A 20,418-nucleotide genomic window follows, 5' to 3' on the forward strand; every position below is an offset into this window, starting at 1 on the left:
CTGACTGGGAGCCAGTGTAAAGACTTTAGAACTGGAGTAATTTGCTCTGATCTCTTTGTTCTGGTCAAAACTCGAGCTGCAGCGTTCTGAATGAGCTGCAGCTGTTTAATGCTTTTTTGTGGGAGTCCAGTCAGAAGACCGTTACAGTAGTCGAGTCTACTGGAGATGAAAGCATGAATCAACTTCTCCTGGTCTGTTTGAGACATAAAACCCTTCACTCTGGATATGTTCTTAAGCTGATAGAAGGCTGTTTTGGTGATTGATTTGATGTGACTGCTGAGGGTCAGATCTGAGTCTATCAGCACGCCAAGGTTTCGAACTTGGTCCCTAGTTTTTAGAGAGAGTGACTCGAGATGTTTACTGACGGCAATCCTCTTCTCTTTATTGCCAAAAACAATGACCTCAGTTTTGTCCTGATTTAATTTAAGGACATTTTGGTTCAATCCAATTTGTTACTTGCTCTAAACAGTGACACAATGACTGTATTGGACTGTAGTCATCTGGGGACAGTGCTAGGTATATCTGCGTGTCATCTGCATAACTGTAATAGTCTACATTAGAGTTCTGCAGAATTTGACCCAAAGGCAGCATATATAGACTGAACAGAAGGGGTCCAAGAACTGACCCCTGAGGAACGCCACATGTCATAGCCACTCGATCGGATTCATAACTTCCAATGGTCACAAAATAACTCAGCTCTTCCAAGTAGGACCTGAACCATTCTAGGACTGTTCCGCTGAGTCCTGCCCAAGTTTCCAACCTGTTCAACAGTATACTGTGATCCACAGTGTCAAATGCAGCACCGAGATCCAACAGTACTACAAAGAATTACATAAAAAGTACCAAATTCCACTTGCTCACTTGCACTCTCTCTTATTAATTGATGAAAAGTGAGCCAAGTCTGACAAAGTAAAGCTGAATCTGACACATCCTAAAAAGGTCACTGTACACAGGATACGTTGTTTTGACTTTGGTAACCGCAAGCTGTGAGAATCAACACCATTAGCAAAGACGTTTACATTCTTTTAATCCATTCGACACTTTGCTGCTTTTTCAACAGCATTTCAGTTTCACATAGCCACAACACAGATGTAAGTTGTGGCCAGATGTATGTCATGTTTTCCAATTGGCAATATTCATCATCTGGATTCTTCATTCAACAGATATCTCAATAAAAGAGGAATCACTGATACCTGTTTGGCACACACTTAATGTGACGCTTACAATGCTGTATCGTATTCAGTGGTTCAATAGACTTGGGGATGGTACTAAAAGAAGAGATGAAAAAAAAGAAGCTCAGAAGACATTCATAAAGGTAAAAGCAATTGTATTGCTTCTGTGTGGGTGGAACTCATCTCTTACATTGCCTCCTTTTTCAGTCACTGTCCAACTATAACAGCAGAGAATAGAAAACAACAAATTGTTTTGTTAAATATGGCACATAAAGATAAACGCCTTCTCTACCAAAGCTTTTCACTGTGCCCACAGAGTGCAAATTGCAATCTGTGGGAAGTGCAGTCCATTCTGTTTATTTATTAATTTATTTTTTAGAACAGGGCTTTTCATTTACAGTCCCCTCCAAAAGTATTGGAACAGTGAGGCCAATTCCTTTATTTTTGCTGTAGACTGAAAACATTTGGGTTTAACATCAAAAGATGAATATCAGACAAGAGATCAACATCTCAGCTTTTATATCCAGGTATTAACATCTAGATCTGATACACAACTTAGAAGATAGCATTACTTGTAACGGAACACCACATTTTTAGGTGAGCAGACTTAAAATAGATTAAAATGAATAAGACTTAATATTTAGTTGCAAATCCTTTGCTTGCAATAACTGCATCAAGCCTGTGACCCATTAACATCACCAAACTTTTGCATTCTTCTTTTGTGATGCTTTTCCAGGCTTTCACTGCAGCCTCTTTCGGATGTTGTTTGTTTTGGGGGGTTACTCCCTTCAGTCTCCTCTTTAGCAGGTAAAATACATGCTCTATAGGGTTTAAGTCTGGAGATTGATTTGGCCAGTCTAAAACCTTCCACTTCTTGCCCCTGATGAACTCCTTTGTTGTTTTTGCAGTGTGTTTTGGGTCATTATCTTGCTGCATGATGAAGGATCTCTCAATCAGTTTGGTTGCATCTTCCTTTAAATTGGCAGACAAAATGTTTCTGTAGACTTCTGAGTTCATTTTGCTGCTGCCATCATGTGTTACATCATCAATGAAGATTAATGAGCCCGTCCCAGAAGAAGCCATGCAAGCCCAAGCCATGACATTACCTCCACCGTGTTTCACAGATGAACTTGTATGTATGGGATCATGAGCAGATCCTTTCTTTCTCCAAACTTTAGCCTTTCTATCACTTTGGTAAAGGTTAATCTTTGTTTCATCAGTCCATAAAACGTTGTCCCAGAATTTGAGGCTCGTCTCTGTACTTTCTGGCAAAATCCAGCCTGGCCTTCCTATTCTTTTTGCTAATGAGTGGTTTGCATCTTCTGGTGTAGCCTCTGTACTTTTGTTCATGAAGTCTTCTGCCAACAGTAGATGCTGATACCTTCACTCCTGCCCTCTGGAGCTTGTTGCTGATGTCACTAACAGTTGTTTTAGGATCTTTCTTTACAGCTATCACAATGTTTCTGTCGTCAACTGCTGCTGTTTTCCTTGGTCTACCCGTTCGACTTCTGTTACTTAGTACACCAGTGGTTTCTTTCTTCTTCAGGACATTCCAAAGAGTTGTACTGGCTATGGCCAATGTTTGTGCAATGGCTCTTATTGATTTTCCATTTTCTCTCAGCTTCACAATTCCTTTTTTTTCACCCATAGACAGCTCTCTGGTTTTCATGTTGGTTACACCTCTAACTATAATTAACTAAGTCTGCACAGGCAAAACCCAAATATAAAACTGAGCGTAGACATTCAGCGCTATTTATTGTTTGAATAATCAATTTAATAGGACACAACTGGGCAACAAAACACACTTGTCACTCACATGTTCCAATACTTTTGCTCACCTAAAAATGTGGTGTTCCGTTACAAATAATGCTATCTTTTAAGTTGTGTATCAGATCTAGATGTAAATACCTGGAAATAAAAGCTGAAATGTTGATCTCTTGACTCATATTCATCTTTTGATGTCAAACCCAAATGTTTTCAGTCTACAGCAAAAGTAAAGGAATTGGCCTCACTGTTCCAATACTTTTGGAGGGGACTGTACATGCATCCCTTGTGGCAGCTCCACACAGGAACCTCCATTAGAGGAACTATTATGATCAGATGTGGCCCAGTGCTGACAGGTGAATGTATAAAGACCCAGGAGCCCTGATAACCTTGAGCTCAATATTTCGCAATTTATAGCAAATGGACAATTTAATAGTCCCCCTCCCAATGTATTTTTAAAAAGAATATTATCTACCTCTACTTCACACTGTTTTGTGCAGTTTCCCATTCTCTCTTGCTTGCCAGCCTCATCTCATTCTCACCAATTTTCCTTTCACATCTCTTGTCTTTCTCTCCAGCATAATGGTAACCTTATTGTCACAGTGACCACTGGCAATTTGCTCTCTCTCTTATCTGACGTAAATGTGCTCAACAGATTTACATTACTGCACCTGGACAATAAGCCTGTGACCTTTTGAACACAGAACACATTTTTTATTTCGGCAAAATACTAAACAAAAGCACAACAGAAGTACAAAACTGTGCAAATCATGTATTTTTCCTTTTCCTGGAAGTCTATAGCATTTGGCTGAACTATCAGCCTATACCCAGTCGACAACAAAAGGTACACTTCTGTTAAAAAAAAAAAAAAAAAACTCACTTGAATGAGAAAGTGCATCTAAACGTTTGACTAGTACCTGCATACGTAATATAATTAAACTTAGGAGTACTTCTCACAGAATGTCACAAACAGTTGTCTTCTATATCTACTGGCAGTGTCAGTGCTAACATGGTTACCTTTCGCTAACAGCAGAAACACAACACTTCCTGCTGCTCCATCTTGAATAACAAGACAGTGATTACTCATCAGCACAGCCCAATAAATGTTTCATAACTAGGACTTGCAGTGTGCAGTAGCTACACAAACAAGACACAAACAATAATACTCATAATGAAAAGTACAAATGGATATAGTATCCTTGCTGAGAAAACTGATTTGTATGTCCAGACATACGCTGTTCTAAATATATATATCAGATGAATTTATTAAATGCTGTGAATACACTAACCATGTACCTGTCTCCCCCTTTTTATTTGGCAAAAGCAAACAGCAAGGGCAGAGGCCATGTGCATGAGTGTGGTCTGCTGGCTGGCTTTATTTTCACATTTATTCACTGTATTTGGGACAGACATCGCTCTTGCTGGCGAGTGAATGTATTATCTCCTCTCTGAACAATTTCAAACACTGAAAGAAGACACACAAGTAGAATTATTTTGTCTGCATTAAAGGCATTACATTTAAAAGGCTGACTCAAAGTCTGACAAAACACTCAATCAGTGTGCTACAGAATAGCGTTCAGAGCACAGGGTCTAAACAAGCATACAACGACTGAAAACAGGCACATAAGGATTGACTGGGGCCTTTGTATGTTGCTTTATAAAATGGCTCATAGAGGTCCATATATTGTGTACACTATTTTATAATCTCTTTTTAATTCAATCTAAAACATAACTGTATTTAACTGAAAATACAATCAGCTACCCTTTCATCCTGTCTTTGTGAGCCTGAAGCAGAACTGTTCTTGCACTACACATCCCAAAAACATCTGCTATAAATACCCGTTTGCCATTTTGCAGTGCTCAAAAGGAACATGTGATGTCAGATGCAAATTATTACTTGGATGGAGATGGTGGAGATGGGGTCGAGCTGTGGGTACACGGAAATTGTAGACTTTCCCTACTGGTTTTAAAAAGCAAGTCCACACAAGTTTGATTTTCTTCTTCCTGTGTACAGAAAGGTTTTTCCATAATGAGAATACAACGATTGGTGGGGTGTACCCCTATTGCAGTTTATCCTATTTATGCTGCAAAACCTGAAGTTTGATATTCAACATGCTGCAAAGCTCAACATATTCAACTTATTTGAACATGTTTTGATAGACTCCTCATACAATGGGCCAAATCAGACCTGGTATCGTCTGCAGACACAGTGGAGGTTGCCTTCATGGATAAAATATTTGAACTGCTTGACAGATGACATTCTGTTGAGTTGAACATGGGTGTGTCTGTTGTAGCTGACATCTGTTAGACAGCATCAAGACCATCTCAAAGGTCATCTGTGTGAATTGACCGGCCATGCGAATCATCCGTATCTCATTGGTACCCTATTATAGATAACAGAAGGGTTAGGTGAGGATGGCCTCTACAGGGCTTTGAGCCATGCTTGTAAATTCTGGGATTATCAGTATCAGATACTAGCTAAGCCCTATGCAGAATGTTATGCCTGTTATTATACCACCATGTGCACAGAAAGAAGTACTGAAAGAACAAATAAAAACTCCCCTCTCATGTACAGTTCCAATCAAGTTTGGAGTTTGGACACACTTTCTTGTTCAAGAGAATTGGGGGGGGGGGGTTAATGGTGTAAACAAAATATTAGGAACATTTTTCATTTTAATGCACTCCAGTACACCACGACCGCCTACTACGACCCGAAATTAAACATACAAAGAAGAATTATGTCAACAAAAGACTTAAAGTGCATATTGTAACCCAGGTTAAATAGTTTTAACCCTCATAAAAATAGAATTTATGGCAGAGTTGTTAGATTAGATTGCATTAAATTGCACAGGTGTTCTAATAAAGCACTCTGTGAGTGTATTTTTACAATGACTTGCCAGATCATTCTTCACATCTTTTAGAAACAGAGATGAATATAGTGTTGAAAAAATACCAATATAGAAATGTGGCAGGAAAAAGTAACTGAAGAAACTGAATGTTTCTAAATGTTACATGTGCGTAAATCTACACCCAGCAGGGGGCTTTTCACCTCTGCAATAAATGAGCTGGTTCATTAAGGCTCCAATGAGCCAGCACTATAAAGTTTAATGGACTTGATAAAGTGAAGATGTCAGCATGGTTCTTTCTCACTTAATACCCCCTGGGGAATTTGTATGCACACTCCGACAATGCACTAGCGTGTTCACATTTAATGGCTGACATTTAAAAATCCCTGGTAGGATGAGCTTGTGTTTTTTCCCAAGATGCTGAGTGAGTCTGAATGATATAAATGATCTGAAACTAGAGTTAATTAAAAACCCCAGGTATCAGTAATGTTGGACTAAATGTGTGTGATGTGTGCATTAGTGTCTTCCTGCATATGCCCACTTATTTTTTAAGTGCTTTCATAGCTGTATTTGGTAAAATGTAGTATTATCAAGCAATGCCCATGAGGGTTTTTATTTTAGTGTTTTTAAGCCAAGCTGGTGAAAACATTTTTTGTTATAATTTGGGTGGTTAAAGATGATCTGAATCTGACTAGTATAACTTCAGTACAGTAAAATGTTTTGTGGGCAGCATGGGCTTTGGCATTATTTTTGACATTTAAAAAAAAAAAGATTTTTAACCCTAACCTAAAAATATCAACAAACTCAATTTATTCAATGTATCGACAACATAGCTTTAGCATTTTCATTAATGTGATTTTACTGCAGGCTAAATCTATTTATCTCTGCACCCTGAACAAATCACAACGTCAAAAAAAAAATCTTGCATTAGATGTCCAATTTAATTGTCTAATTGAGAGGTCACTAATAGGCCTATCCATATCCTGACCTGTAACTGATGAAATATTGAGGATTGTTAAATTTTGTCCAAGAGTTTCTATTTTAATGGGCGAAACTTCTCCAGCTATTACGGTAAAAGTGGCGGGGCCCTCGGAAACTCACAGACCACTGTGCATAGCCAATCTTCTCACATGACGCAGCCAATCAAATCTTTGCATTCAGACACATGGAGAAACTCGACTGTCAGTGAGATACACACGTAGAAAATAGTTCATGTGTTGAGATGTTTTGTTATAAAGTTATTAGCTGTGAAATTAAGTTTATGGTTTAAGTTCAAGTTAAGCTTAAAACTTAGCACTTGATTTAATAAGCAAAATCAAAAGCTTTTTGTAATGCACTTTATTTTAAAATGCCATCTTTATTTGATATAAGAAAAGAACATTTATCTTATTCTTTTTTTAATTCTTATTTTATTTATTTTATTATTTATTTGAATCCCACAAGTTCAGTGTAAATTCTAATAAGTCTACAATCTACCCACTACACACAGATGCTGATGGAACTACAATGCTACTTCCAGGGACTGAAAAATAACACAGATATTATGATGTTCCGGACCTTCACTTGAGGAAATTTTCACAAATTGGACCTCAGTGAATATTAATTGAATACCCCTGGTCTAATTATTCAGGAGGGCCAAAAATGTCAAATAGTGTAATAAAGCCAAATAGCATGTATGCTATTTACAAGCTGATTGAACACAATGTTGGAGCACAATAAATCTATTAGCCAAATGCTACATAGAAAGCTGAAGAGTTTTTTTTTAGCCGCTGTGCCGTTGTTACCCCTGACACATAAACCTTAGAGCATCCTGTCACCTAGCCTCACTGCTCTTATCTCAAAAGGAGTTTGTAAGCCTGAGCCTCTCCCATCACAAAGAGTTGGGTCGACATGTGCTTACTGCCAGAGAAACAAGACAAGGAAAATGCATGCATTCACTCTGACACTCTGACACACACACACACACACACACACACACACAAAAGTACAGGTACAGCATATTGTAAGCACACAACATGCAGAACATTATGCATCTGAACTGATAGAAAAACATACTTCATAACATGATAAAGTATAGCACATTAAATAAAAAAGAAATCATGGTATCTTATCACACTGATGTAAAAATAATTATAAAAATAATATTAAAATAAAGCCGTTCTGCTCACTGATTGGCTACAATGTCCACAATGACATAATTCTTCTCTGAGGGTAGACAAATGTATATAAATATTGTTCAATGTTACTGTGCATATATGGCTAATAACACAACTAATGTATATACTATTCTGTAGATGTAAAATTAATTCCCAATGATCCTTAAACCTGAGCCAGATAGTCACTTTATGCCCTTGCAGAAGACATAATGTACGTATGTAGTGCATCTCACCAACTCACTAAAATGGAGCACACACACAATAGAAACACATTACACATCATTTCCTGGCTCCATTTCAACACACTATGAAAATGGCTCCTGATCAAATTTGGCCTACAACAAAATGGAAATTCAAGGCCTAATTTCAAGGAACAAATTAAATCAGGCTACATAAAAAAATTAGTGGTAGATTACTTTGATGCCTTTGTATATTAGCTTGCATCACTGGCCATAGTATTACAGTGTAGTATATCACAGAGCCAGAGGGAGGTATCAACCTTTCAGAGCTGGAAATACAGAAATCATTTAATAATGACCATTTATGCCCATTTTCTCAAGGGTGGTATTTCTCCTTAGTGTTTGTGTGAAATTGTTAAAATTGTTGATTTTGCAGTAGATAACTTCAGCATTTATTTCGCTAATGTATTTGCATGGACTGAGTCACTTACAGTAACGTTGTCTCCTAACTTGCACGGTAACATGTTCATGCAGATGTGTTTTACATGCACCTATTTATATTACACTGCTGTGAAAGTTACACAGAGCAAAGGACAAAATATCAGGCTAACTAAGAGCAGACCTAAAACCTAAAAGTATGCAGTTGGATATCTGGGACAAGCGTGGTTCTAAAAGTGATATAGCAAATATGTGCAACAAGAAGATACATAGCTGTTTACTACAGACTGTTACTAAACCTTGGATATTGCATTTCAAATTGGTTTAGTTTGACTAAAAATATTAGGCACTGTAATACAAACAGGATAAGACATGCAAGGGTATGTAGAGTGAAGTCAAGTAATGAGCAACTGTGATAGGCAAAGTTACAAGTGAGTAAATAAAATTCTCCCTGACACTGCATTTGTCTAGAGTGCTTTAGCATTGTAATTATTTTCAACCTATTCCTAGAATTTAATTGAACACTGTTGTTAATGATGTTAATGTGTAACAAAAACACTGCTGGTTCTCTGTCTCTATGGCTGCAGGATCTGAGATAGTTTACAAAATGTTGTGCAATTGATTGTGATTTTGTTATATTAATGTAGATACTGACACGTTTTCTTTAAGTCAAATTGGGTAAATTAATGGGCAAAAGGGATCAATATAACTAGGAGGAAAAGAGAAAGTGCAAGGCTATGTGAGTCAAAAATGAGAATGAAGGCAGAAAGAAGATGAAAAAGATTACTTTCGATTCCACATGGTGAAAAAAATTAAAATAACTATTTGTGATTCTGTCCCTTTCCTCCAGCCCCCCTCTCTCTATTGTTATTAAATTTATACTGCACAATAGGCTTTACAGTAAATGGGCTCTTCTTGCAAAAAGCACACCTCTAAATATGCTTCACACACTATAAAGTGAACTATAGAGGTTCATTCTTGACCTTGGGAATACATATCTGATCAAATATTCAAGACTTAAGGTTCAGGTAGATTTTTCTGAAGTTTTTTTTATTGTATCTCACAACCTGAAGCAAATGCCACTTGCTCAGAGGTCAATGTGTGAATTAAATATGGAACTTCTGTCATGGAGTACAGTCCTGTCCTAATATTGAAATAGTTTATTATCATTGGGTTTACAGTGATGTATAATCTAGTTTGTTTAGTCGAATAGAAATTCTGAGTTACAAGTATCTTTAGCATCTGGTTCTTTCTGGGTGATGATCTGAACATTCAAGCCCTAGCTACAGAAATCCATCTATATCTACCATGAACCTTTGCAAGCCTTTCATTTGATCTTTGCTATCAGCTGCTATGGGCAAATGTCACTGTTTAATGAGAACCAGCACCCCACTACTGCAAGAACTGAAGTGAGTGAGTCAAGTTATTGGATCCAATATTCCTCAGAAATAAGAACAGGGCACTCAAGGCTGTTTCCATGGCACGCTGAATGTACTTTTACATTATCACAGAACACGCAGTGAGTTATGCAGCGCTGCTGACAGGTGTAAAAGAAGACAAAAAAAAGAGTTTAATCTTTTGTCAAAAATCATGTACAGAAGGCTGGTCAGGTATCATCACTGTCAAACTGGAGACATACAATTTATTGAGCTTTCAAAATTTCACAAAATTATTCTTTTTGAAACTGGTGTTTAAATGCCTTAACGTCTGACTCCTCAGTCTTTAAACAAATACATTTACAAGCTGGAAACATCTGGGATGTCCATTAGTACAACAGCATAGCTGACAACTGTAACATCTCATTGTTTAAGACATTCATGGGACCGTCTTCCTCTTCCTTCAAAAGGGCAACCATTAATGGAATATAGACATTGTGAAGGCGCTGCTGCATTGGGCTTCACAACCTTCACATACTGTATTTATAACACAATAAATGATGACTTGTCCTCTGCCATCACCATAACCACAATTACAGACTTGGCTGTAGAAAACTGAAAGCAAACATCATCACTGTCATTGGCAACAAATACAAATACTGATAACAAAACATAAAGCAGCCAGGATTTGGCAGAGCCCGTGTTTACTAGTGGGCATTTTTCTGCTTGGCACTGTCATGTCTAGCCCGGCATGCCATCTTGACTGCCGATTGAGCAGCAATCTGTCTCCCTCCATCAATGCTCTTGTAACTTGACACACACAGACGGCACAAAATATTAGGAACGCCTTCCTGACATGTATGGATCGGTCTTCTCTTACAGGCTAATAGAATATCTACCAACAATGAAATCGCTTCACCAAGAAGCAGATGAAGGGGACTCAGCCTTAATTAAGATTCAGTTTAATTTAAATGAGTGATGATTTCTCTTTTTCTCTGCTTGTCACTCACTCATAGTTCCTCTACACATTTTTGATGTAATTTTCCAAATAGAATCTAACAATGGCCCTACACGTATGGTAAATCTACACGTGTTCACTTATTGTGCCTGATTAGACCTCTTCTATGTAGAGACTCCTTGACTGACATCTCCCTTGAGACTTTACACATGCTATACAATATTTTTCTCTTAAAGGACAGCTTGGTCTGGTAGATTTGCTACAGGATTTGTGCTGACAGGCAAATTGACCTGATGCTCAAGACAAGCTGGCAGATAGTGGCCATGTTGTATCCAGTCCCAGGCTGCCCAGATGCCAGTGTGAACATGCTACATATGAGCGAAGAAGGCAGAAACCAAATAACAGATCATCACAAGAGAGTCCACAGAAGCAATAGGAGAATGACTACAAAGGTATAACAGAAGGGAAAGCAGAAAAAGATGAAGATGCAAGCAAAAGAGTCATCATCGGGTCATAGGATACAGCTCAGGTTGCATAAAAGGCCTAAATTGATTGTCATTATGTGCCTTATTTTGTAAGTTTATGTAGAATTTTTAAAGAAAATTACATGGTGATGTTTTCCTGTTGTCTGATACCTTTTGTATGTGAGACTATAAATAATCGTTTTGATTTATTTTTCCAGAGAGATTATTGTTGTCTTCATGCTTGGAGAGGCTTTATAAGCTGTTTGAACCAGCCATTATTTCAAAAAGCTGGACTGCTAAACATATGCTGTCAATGCTGTAGCAATACCTGAAAAGAAGTATTGTGTGATATAAAACTATACCATTAAGTTGAATAACCTCATTTATTCATCATAAATCTTTATTCATCATTTCCTTTTTGTGTAGCCACAATCCAGTCGGACTGTGATTGAGCAACAGGGCTGACAAACAGCAATACACACAGAAGGATGTAGAGAAAAGTGATGAACATGTAGGAGGTCACTGATATAAATAAAATAATTATTATTAGGCCTATTTGTATGCTGGAAATGTTATGTGGATGCTTTGAAATGTTACATTTCATTCTGGTCTTTGTAATTTATGATTATCAGTGAGGTGTGCTTTTGTGAAAAGTTTCTTAAATGAATGTTCTTTCTTTTAAGCATTAGCTGGAATAAACCCGAGACGCATTGGCAATCACTCACTTTTGGAATCAGGTTTGAATAAGCTCAAATTAATTAAAGTCTGCCTTTCCAAAATAATTGGTCTCCTGATATTGTTATTTATTTGTCTTTCTCAATATGCCAACTGCAAACAGCAATACTGCTGGAAAGAGGGTGACCTTTTAATAAAATTAAACAAAAAAACACACTTTAGAATTTCTATCACTCACCTGCTATGTTAAATTAGGTTTAGTTTAAAGGTCACATTTGTTTGTCGAAAATGTTACAATTGCTACAAAAGCTCATTTTGTGAGCAGGATGGAAGGATATTTAATGTCTGGAAAGGAAACTTAAATTATGTCTTCTAACACTATAGATGAGTGGTCATTTGGAGTGGATGCATGTTTGTAGAGTTTTAAAAAACTTTAGAAAACTTAACTTAAACTTTTAGAAATGTGTGTCCTTTCAGTGTGCACTGTAAATCAGTGTTCTCTGGGAATTATGTTGAGGTTATGTTACAAAAACTATGAAAATAATATCATGGTTGTATATTTCAAAAATTAGTATTCAAGCATTCTCCATGATTTAGTTTTTCTTCTGAAGATAACAATACAGCTTGTTTAAATGTTAGTGAATGAAAACACAATTCCTGCTTTCCTCTCTGCATTCAGAAACAGAGCTGCATATTGAGTTTTTGCTAGCATTTAAAGACACTCCATCCACAGTATACACTGTACATAGCTCACACTTGTATTCCCCTGCAGACTACAGCTTAACTTAACATTTGGGAAATAATAAGACAGCGACAGTAGCTTGAACAACCTCAAGTCCTTAGAAACCATGTTAAAATACACCCTGATTAATGCTGTCGAGTTTGTTGTCGTTTGTGACACCAAATTATTTACTAATTAAAACAGATTAATTGATTAACTGTAAAAACCAAAGCGCTGACCAGGCTTAAAATACCAAAATAGATTTTTTTAAAGTTAATAAGAAAAAAAACAATGAACAGTAATAATAAATGAATCGCAGCACAAGAGAAGTTGAAGTCAAGGTGTCAAGAGAATTGTATTTCCAAGAGAGGTGGATCTTTGGCAGCAACTTAAACATTTTGAGGGTCTTAGCAGTTCTTATGAATAGGTAAGCTGCCAAGAGCAAGTGGTTGGTCAACCTCAGTGCTTTAACTGTATGATGATGCAGGAATTTGGCTAGATAAGGTGGTGCAAGCTCATTTAAAACCTTAAAAAGCAGCAATAAAATCTTTAAATCAATGCTGAAACGGACAAGAAGCCAGTGGAGAAAGGCCAATACCGGTGTTATGTGATCACATTTTCTTTTACAAGTTAGAAGACGAGTGGCTACATTTTGTAGTATCTTCAGTGAGTGTGATATATCTTTTTTCCACTTCAATTACAGGTGCTCCATCACTATATATATTCACTATATAAAATAAGACTTACCTGCCATACTACTGGTTCCATGTGATCAGCTGTGTTGGACAGGCAGACACTCAACACAATGGTGTGGGAGGTGGAGGTCAGGACACTGGCGATGATGGCATCCCGCATTGAGAACGGCAGCATGGTGTAAACCACAAACACAATGAACAGGAAGAATGACACCTGTGAAGAAAGAGACACACCTTTGACACACCTGCAGAGGAAAGTGAAAAAGAGAGCGAGAGAGATGGATGCACAAGAAAAGAAAATATACATGAAAATATAAATATTGACAGAGCTGTGCGGGGAAAAAAGAACCTGTCACACCAGAACTGACCACCAACATTATTTGATAAAGTAAAGTGTCTTTATGTGCATTTATTAAATTTCAAAGAAAAGAAAAAGTTACATGAGGAAGAATTAGGAAATGATATACATTTGGGCCATTAAGCATATTTCAGTGTTGTGCACTTGTCCGTCCACACACACACACACACACACTTCTTTAATATGCCTTCTGCTGCAGGGTTAAGGCAGCTCATCTGCTGCTGTGCATGAATAGAAAGAGGCCAGTGTTCTCACAGGCTGCAGTCAGGTGCCAGTTAACCTTTCCTGGGTTATTTTCAGGGCCAGTGGGAAAGCAGGGTTAGGGTGCAAGAGAGCAAATGAGAGGGAATGAGAGAGGGGAGTAGAGACTGAAAATGAGAAAAACAGGACCTCCTCTGTTGAAGCTCGAGTGACTAAAGGAGACTTATACACTGCTGCTTTTCTAATGACTAACTATGTTGGCAAACGTAAATAGTAGCAAATATCGCAGGATGGTCTGTTACCTCAAAGACAATGCTTTATTCATGGTTGACTAAAAACGTGTGCTTAAAGGAGCAGGGTGTATTCTACATTTACTATAAAAAAAAAGGACATTCATATCATGCAAATTTGCTGTAGACTCCTTATTGTCCCATTGTTTAACAATGGCTGAAGTGTTAAAATAAATGTCCTACATTAAAAATACAACCATGATATTTTTGTTTTTATTCATTCTTAGTGAACAAGCACAATTTGCTTTTATTAAATACTAAAACACTGCATGTTTGTGTACAACCCTGCAATCCAATAAACGTGATTTTTCTCCTACGTGCTTACAGTACAAGCAAAAGTTCACCATGGCTTTCAAAAATGTGTACCTCATCAAGATGAAAATGTATATAAAAATGAATTATATAACAATTAAGGCAATAAGATGAAGTAATAATAACATGGACAATTATGATCATAATCATCGTCATCTATTTTTGTCCTTAAAACCATTAAAATGACTTATTTTTTGTATTCATCATTGTAAATTATATATATGGCATTATTCAAAATGACTGACACTGACAGGCCAGCACTGTATGATCTTTTTATAAAATGCTACTAGCAGCTTCCTCTCCAAGAAATGTCCTATAGGGCAGTCTGAATGTAATTTTAATGGTAACACTCTCGCATGTAAAATTATCTTAATGAATTAATTAATGAATAACTTAAAATAAATTAAACATACATCAACCTCCTTTATTAAACTAAATTAACATGATCATCTACAGAATGATAAATCAGTAGCGGATTTTTGAACCAAGTATACATATCAAAGAAGTATGTTACCAATAAATTTCACTAAAAAAGGATTTCATCATTGTTCTTTGTTTCATAATAATAATAAAAAAGAAATTCCCACAATAATGCCACCTGACATGTCATTCCACACAATGCTGCTCACCTCCTCCTAGTAGGGCAGAATTGCAAGGTCTGCAGTTTCCCTGTAGGATCGGGCTATTTTTGATGTATGGCAGCGGGTTCAATTTTTTGTCCACTAGTTTGGCAGACCTATTTTACATGCAAATAACATGAATAAAATCTATAATTTAAAATATTTTAAATTAAATAATTTATTCATACCCAAATTCTACCAAACTGACTCCAGATCAGGACGCCAACACAACATACTGGAATGCTCTCCGCCATCCGGTGCCTGCCTCTCGATTCAAACTCAAACTGCTTTTAATGCTGGGAAACTCAAAATGTATAGTGCTACTTTGCAGATATTACAATACATTTGGCAATGATAATGCTGTTGGACTTTACACTGTTTAAAAACAGTTTTTATGGTTTGGTAGAGGCATATTTGAGTTCTGGTATTGAGCTGGTTTTTGGGCTGGTATTGATTGGCAATCATGCTGGTTCTGTTCCATAGACCTGGCAACATGGAGTAGGGTTGATTCCTTGGTCGGGGGATGGGGATAGGGAGACAGGGCTGCTGAGCATGAAGCTACGTCTGTTTGGCCAGCAACCAGGCAGCATCAGGGAAAACTGATTAAGTATGAACAGCTTGTTAAATATTTGCCTGCATTGATGAAATTGTCAACTAAAATGCAGCAAATGTAAACACTATATTGTATGTACTGCACTTTTTTAGTGATATTGCTGGTTTTGCTTTCAATCTTGTGTACATTTATATGTTTTATGTTCATTTCATATCTTTTTTTATGTGAAGCATGTGGTGCATGTAATTTCTTTTGTTGTTAAGCACCTTCTTTATATGAAAGGTCCTATAAAAAGTTATTAAATAAACATTGCTTTTTAAATTAAAAAATAACATTAACGTGTACATGATCTTGTTGTAAAATCACATTAAGCACACAACTTCTTTTTTTTTTTTTTCAAATAATGCATGCCACCCAAGCCTGTTCCAAATACCAAACACTCACAAAATCACCATCTGTGACTAACAAAGTATTTAAAATTATTTCCATCCTAAAGAAAGGTATGTGAATATGTCCATGCTTAGGTAAGCAGCAGTAACAGCAATGGTTGCTGCTATTATTTCCTGCAGTGTTTACAGAGCAGGAAACAATGTCAAATTGCTTATTAAAACTAAGACATTGTGGTAACAACCATGGTACCAGTGACCTTGTTATTGATGTAGTCAATGTTAAAAGCTACAGTGCAGGATGCATCATTTTTGTTTGTTTAATTCAAAAGCAATATATGTCATACATAAATACTGTATATACTGTGGTCTACATGTACTATCTGAAAAAGGAGTCACAAGCAGCAGTGCTGAGATGCCAGATAGTATTCTTATTTCTTTTTCTTTGTCACTGCTCATTCCTTCACACAAAAGGTCACAATGACCACAATGAAATAATTGCCGGAAACACATTTTTGCACAAAATGGTAATTGCACAGGAAATTACTATACTATACGACAGATACAGTTAGTGAGCAGAATCCAGATCTACGTAGGTTATGCCTCTTATAGATTCTGCATTCTCTGCATGCTTCCTGAATAGACTTTAGTCCTTGTGACAATCAGGGGTGAAGATGTAAAAGCTTTGAGCTCATTGAGGACTGAGGAAGCTACTAATTGTGACTCAGAAGAACAGATCTTACTCAATATAGAGTTATGGAGCCAGACAGAAGGTCGACCAGAAGGTTATCTAAACACGTATTATAACCTGGACCTTTGTACAGGAATCCCATGACTCATCATGAGTGTCTTTAATCTCAATGAAAAATATGTGTAACATTTGTATGCTAAAAAAAGTCTCACACAGTCACTGTATGAGACTATATGATGGGATATCTATTTCAGATGACAAAATAATAAAATGTATGCAAATATTGTATTCTTACGTAATTTAACTCATAATGTATACTTATACACTGTCCTAGGAGACATCAAAGCTTTGACAGGTTTTTAATTTGTTTCAAAAGCCATGCATGAAATGGCATGTAGCCTGTGAAGTGTATAATTTGTTTCCTGCTCACAAGAAAGGAATGGCTTGCATGGTGGTTCACCTGTAATGGCTTTTTTCATTGCCACATCTATACCTCATTTTCTCTGTGGAACTACACTATTGATGAGACAGCCTGTGATTATAAAAGCCTACCACTCGACAAGAGGAGTGGCCTCTGATGTCCCCTGACCCTTGGCAATGGCACATTATGATTAGCCAATACACAGGATCCTGCCATAAGGTGTCAGCTTGAATATTTGACCATAGCAGGGGTGTTGTGCCTTTTGTGGAGTGTGCAAGGTACTACATGAGTAAGCCACATCTTACCCAAGTGTCCAGCACCCAGAGTTTCTCAATATTAAGATAGTGGGTTTATTTACAAAATTAAATAATGCAGATAAAGCTTGATTTAACTTCAGGGTCTACAAAGGGCAATATAACAAACAAAACAAATCCTAACTGGGAAGTTATCAATATAACCAAGCAAAACAGTGCAGCCATCTGGGAGAGGAGGGAGACAGGAGATGCCCCATCTTGGCTCTTTAGCAGACTTCCTCTTGAAGCAGCCAATCACCTGCCGGAGCTGAAGTCTGCTGCATCAATCACCTCATTGTCCCCACACACACTCTTTACATAAATGTGCGCACAGACACACACACCTGATACATATACACATCTAGTCTGACGAACTAAAACACATTTTCACAAAAATCATGACCACAGTCAGAATTAAACAGTCTCCTACTATAATGTTCAATTCAAGTGAAATTTAAGGAGATCTGGAAAAAGCAAAAATCAATTACATTACATTTTTTGTTCCTTTCCTATGATAAATCTGCAGGTTAAAATCCTGCAGAAGAAGGGCCCATCACATAAACCTTTGGTTAGAACTGCACATCTGAGCAAGAAACACTGAAGTGTTACTCCTACCAAACTACATGGTCTGTCAACAATGACCGCCAAACTACATGGTCTGTCAACCTTTGCGACATCTGTCTCTTTTTCACAATCAGTTAAGCTTATCTTTGTACATGTGCAATCTGACATTTCCTGTCTCCATAATAATGTCTTGTGCATGACAGAAAAATTATTTTGATTATTTAGAGAAAATCAAAACAGGGATTATGCAAAAGATTTAGTCCAACACAAATGGAACTGCACAGAACAAACTAAAAGAACATTATGAGAGAACATTTGTGTTATAGTGAACTATCACTCTGAAAATAACATATAACGTTTCATTTATCTGGACTCTTCGTGTGTGTTCCTGTGCCCTCCTGTGTACCTGCAGAATTGCAGCTACATCAACGCAATCCAGAAAATAACTCTCCAATATCTCTGTATCACTGCCTGACCAAGCTTTAATGGGCAGTTTTATTTTATTCTTACAATGTCACAGTTCAATACTGCTGGCCACAGGAGTTAGGATCCCAAAGGTAAACATGAGTACATAGTTGAAATGCTTTTGAGGCAGTTTACTGAGACGTTTACTGAGAAGAAGTTTCACATTAGGGCAGAAAAGTAGGCAAAAATAGCAGGAATCTAGCGAATAAGGAAGGTGAACAGTCTTTTTATCGTTAGGCAGTTAAGGGATGAAAGTCCAGACACAGTGCTCCTTGATTTGGGTCAACATAGCTATTCATTAGTAGAGTGGATATGGTGTTTTTCAGTATGCTGAATGTTATTAGTCATTGCAGAGGCAGAAATGCTCTCAAACGTGCAATAATTCTCCACCAGAACCAATGAAATGGGCATCAACTCATTAAAAGCCACCTAAGTGAGTTAATAGACTTTTTTAAATTATGTAAGAAACTGTAAGCATCTGTTAAACAATTCAACAATTAACAATTCACAATTAAGCAAAATGTTATTTATTCCTTGGAAGAGGGATGAGAAACCATTTACTTACTTTCCAATACAAAAGAGAGCTGCTAACTGCTGCAAAAATATCACTTAGGAAAGAAACATCATTTTCTTAGAACCCAGAAAAGTCGAATGCTGCTAACTGAATCCTGAAACTATAGCGAGGATAATGCAGGACAGCAGGGAGACAGACACCTGCTGAGTTCTCCTGCATACTTGTCTTGATGTGGTAATAAAACTATGAGGAGCTTCCTTCCATGTGGAAAAGGCAAGTGTATATGGACACTCTCTCTGACAATTAAGTGGACAAGGCTTTTTTGTGGTTCATCATAGTATATTCAACTCTACTTTCAGCCCCATGAATCAATTCCTTGATAATGACAGTGAGGAGGGTTCATAAAACAAATTATAGAGATGCAGTGTCAGATTACATCAGGCTTTTAGTCTACAGTCTGTGGCAGAGATTAGTTTAAAGGCTAGATTTATAACATGAGCATGTGCTGTGTGTGTGCGTGTGTTGGTCTGCTTTTTTCATTTCTTGCTATAGAAACACTAAATCTGAGTCTTGGGGGGGGGGACTTGTTGATTTACTGTGAAGATGCATAATTTTATGGTGTACAAAGTGCATGGTTTGAATGGATTTCCACAATCAGTCTGGGCAAGGTGGCCGTGCTCCCTGAGAAAAATTAAGGTATTTAGCACAATACATTTTTTTTTTTCATGTTACTAGCACAAAGCCTCTTATGTGATTCAAGAAGATGCAATTACTCCTCTTCTTTACATATTGTCCTGCATCTCTGCCTCCCGTGCTTGTATCACCCCCTCTATTTACCTTTTCCATCAGTTGTTCCTGTCCTATTTTTATCTATCCTCTTTTGTACTATTCCAATCTGGCAGGCGTTTTTCTAACACCTCATTCCCCACCTCTCCTGTCCCAAATTCTAATGATGCTGGCTCGGTACTCACAAAAGACAGCGTGCGTGTGTGGATGTGTGCGAAAGAGCCAGCGAGGCATCAAGAAAGACTGAGAGAAGGAAGGGAAGAGATGAGGCAGGGTCCAGACATCTCTAAGTGAGGGTAGAGGCTGGACCACACAGATAAGCCCTTCTCCCCAACGTCAGTAAACAGAGCGGGCTTTGTGGGGAGAGGATAAGCATCCAATTGATTTCAGGTTGGAAAATGAAGAGTGTACTATATACAAACTAACTCTGGGAAAGTGAGCTGAACACAGCTGAAGGAATATTTGGAGCCTCAGTGCTATTTCTTTTACCTGTACAGTGCGCTGTTCTGACAGTGCAGTA

General features: G+C 37.4%; 1 protein-coding gene across 1 annotated transcript in view; it reads right to left on the minus strand.

Moving 5' to 3' along the window:
- adcy2a (adenylate cyclase 2a) overlaps nucleotides 1–20,418 on the minus strand; it is a 66,065-nt gene that overhangs the window by 28,072 nt on the left and 17,575 nt on the right. Inside the window, exon 3 of the mRNA XM_062423064.1 lies at nucleotides 13,497–13,658. Coding sequence (XP_062279048.1) covers nucleotides 13,497–13,658 — 162 coding nt within the window. The remainder of the gene's footprint in view (nucleotides 1–13,496; nucleotides 13,659–20,418) is intronic.

Source organism: Scomber scombrus, chromosome 7, assembly GCF_963691925.1.
Source record: "Scomber scombrus chromosome 7, fScoSco1.1, whole genome shotgun sequence".
Classification (NCBI taxonomy): domain Eukaryota; kingdom Metazoa; phylum Chordata; class Actinopteri; order Scombriformes; family Scombridae; genus Scomber; species Scomber scombrus.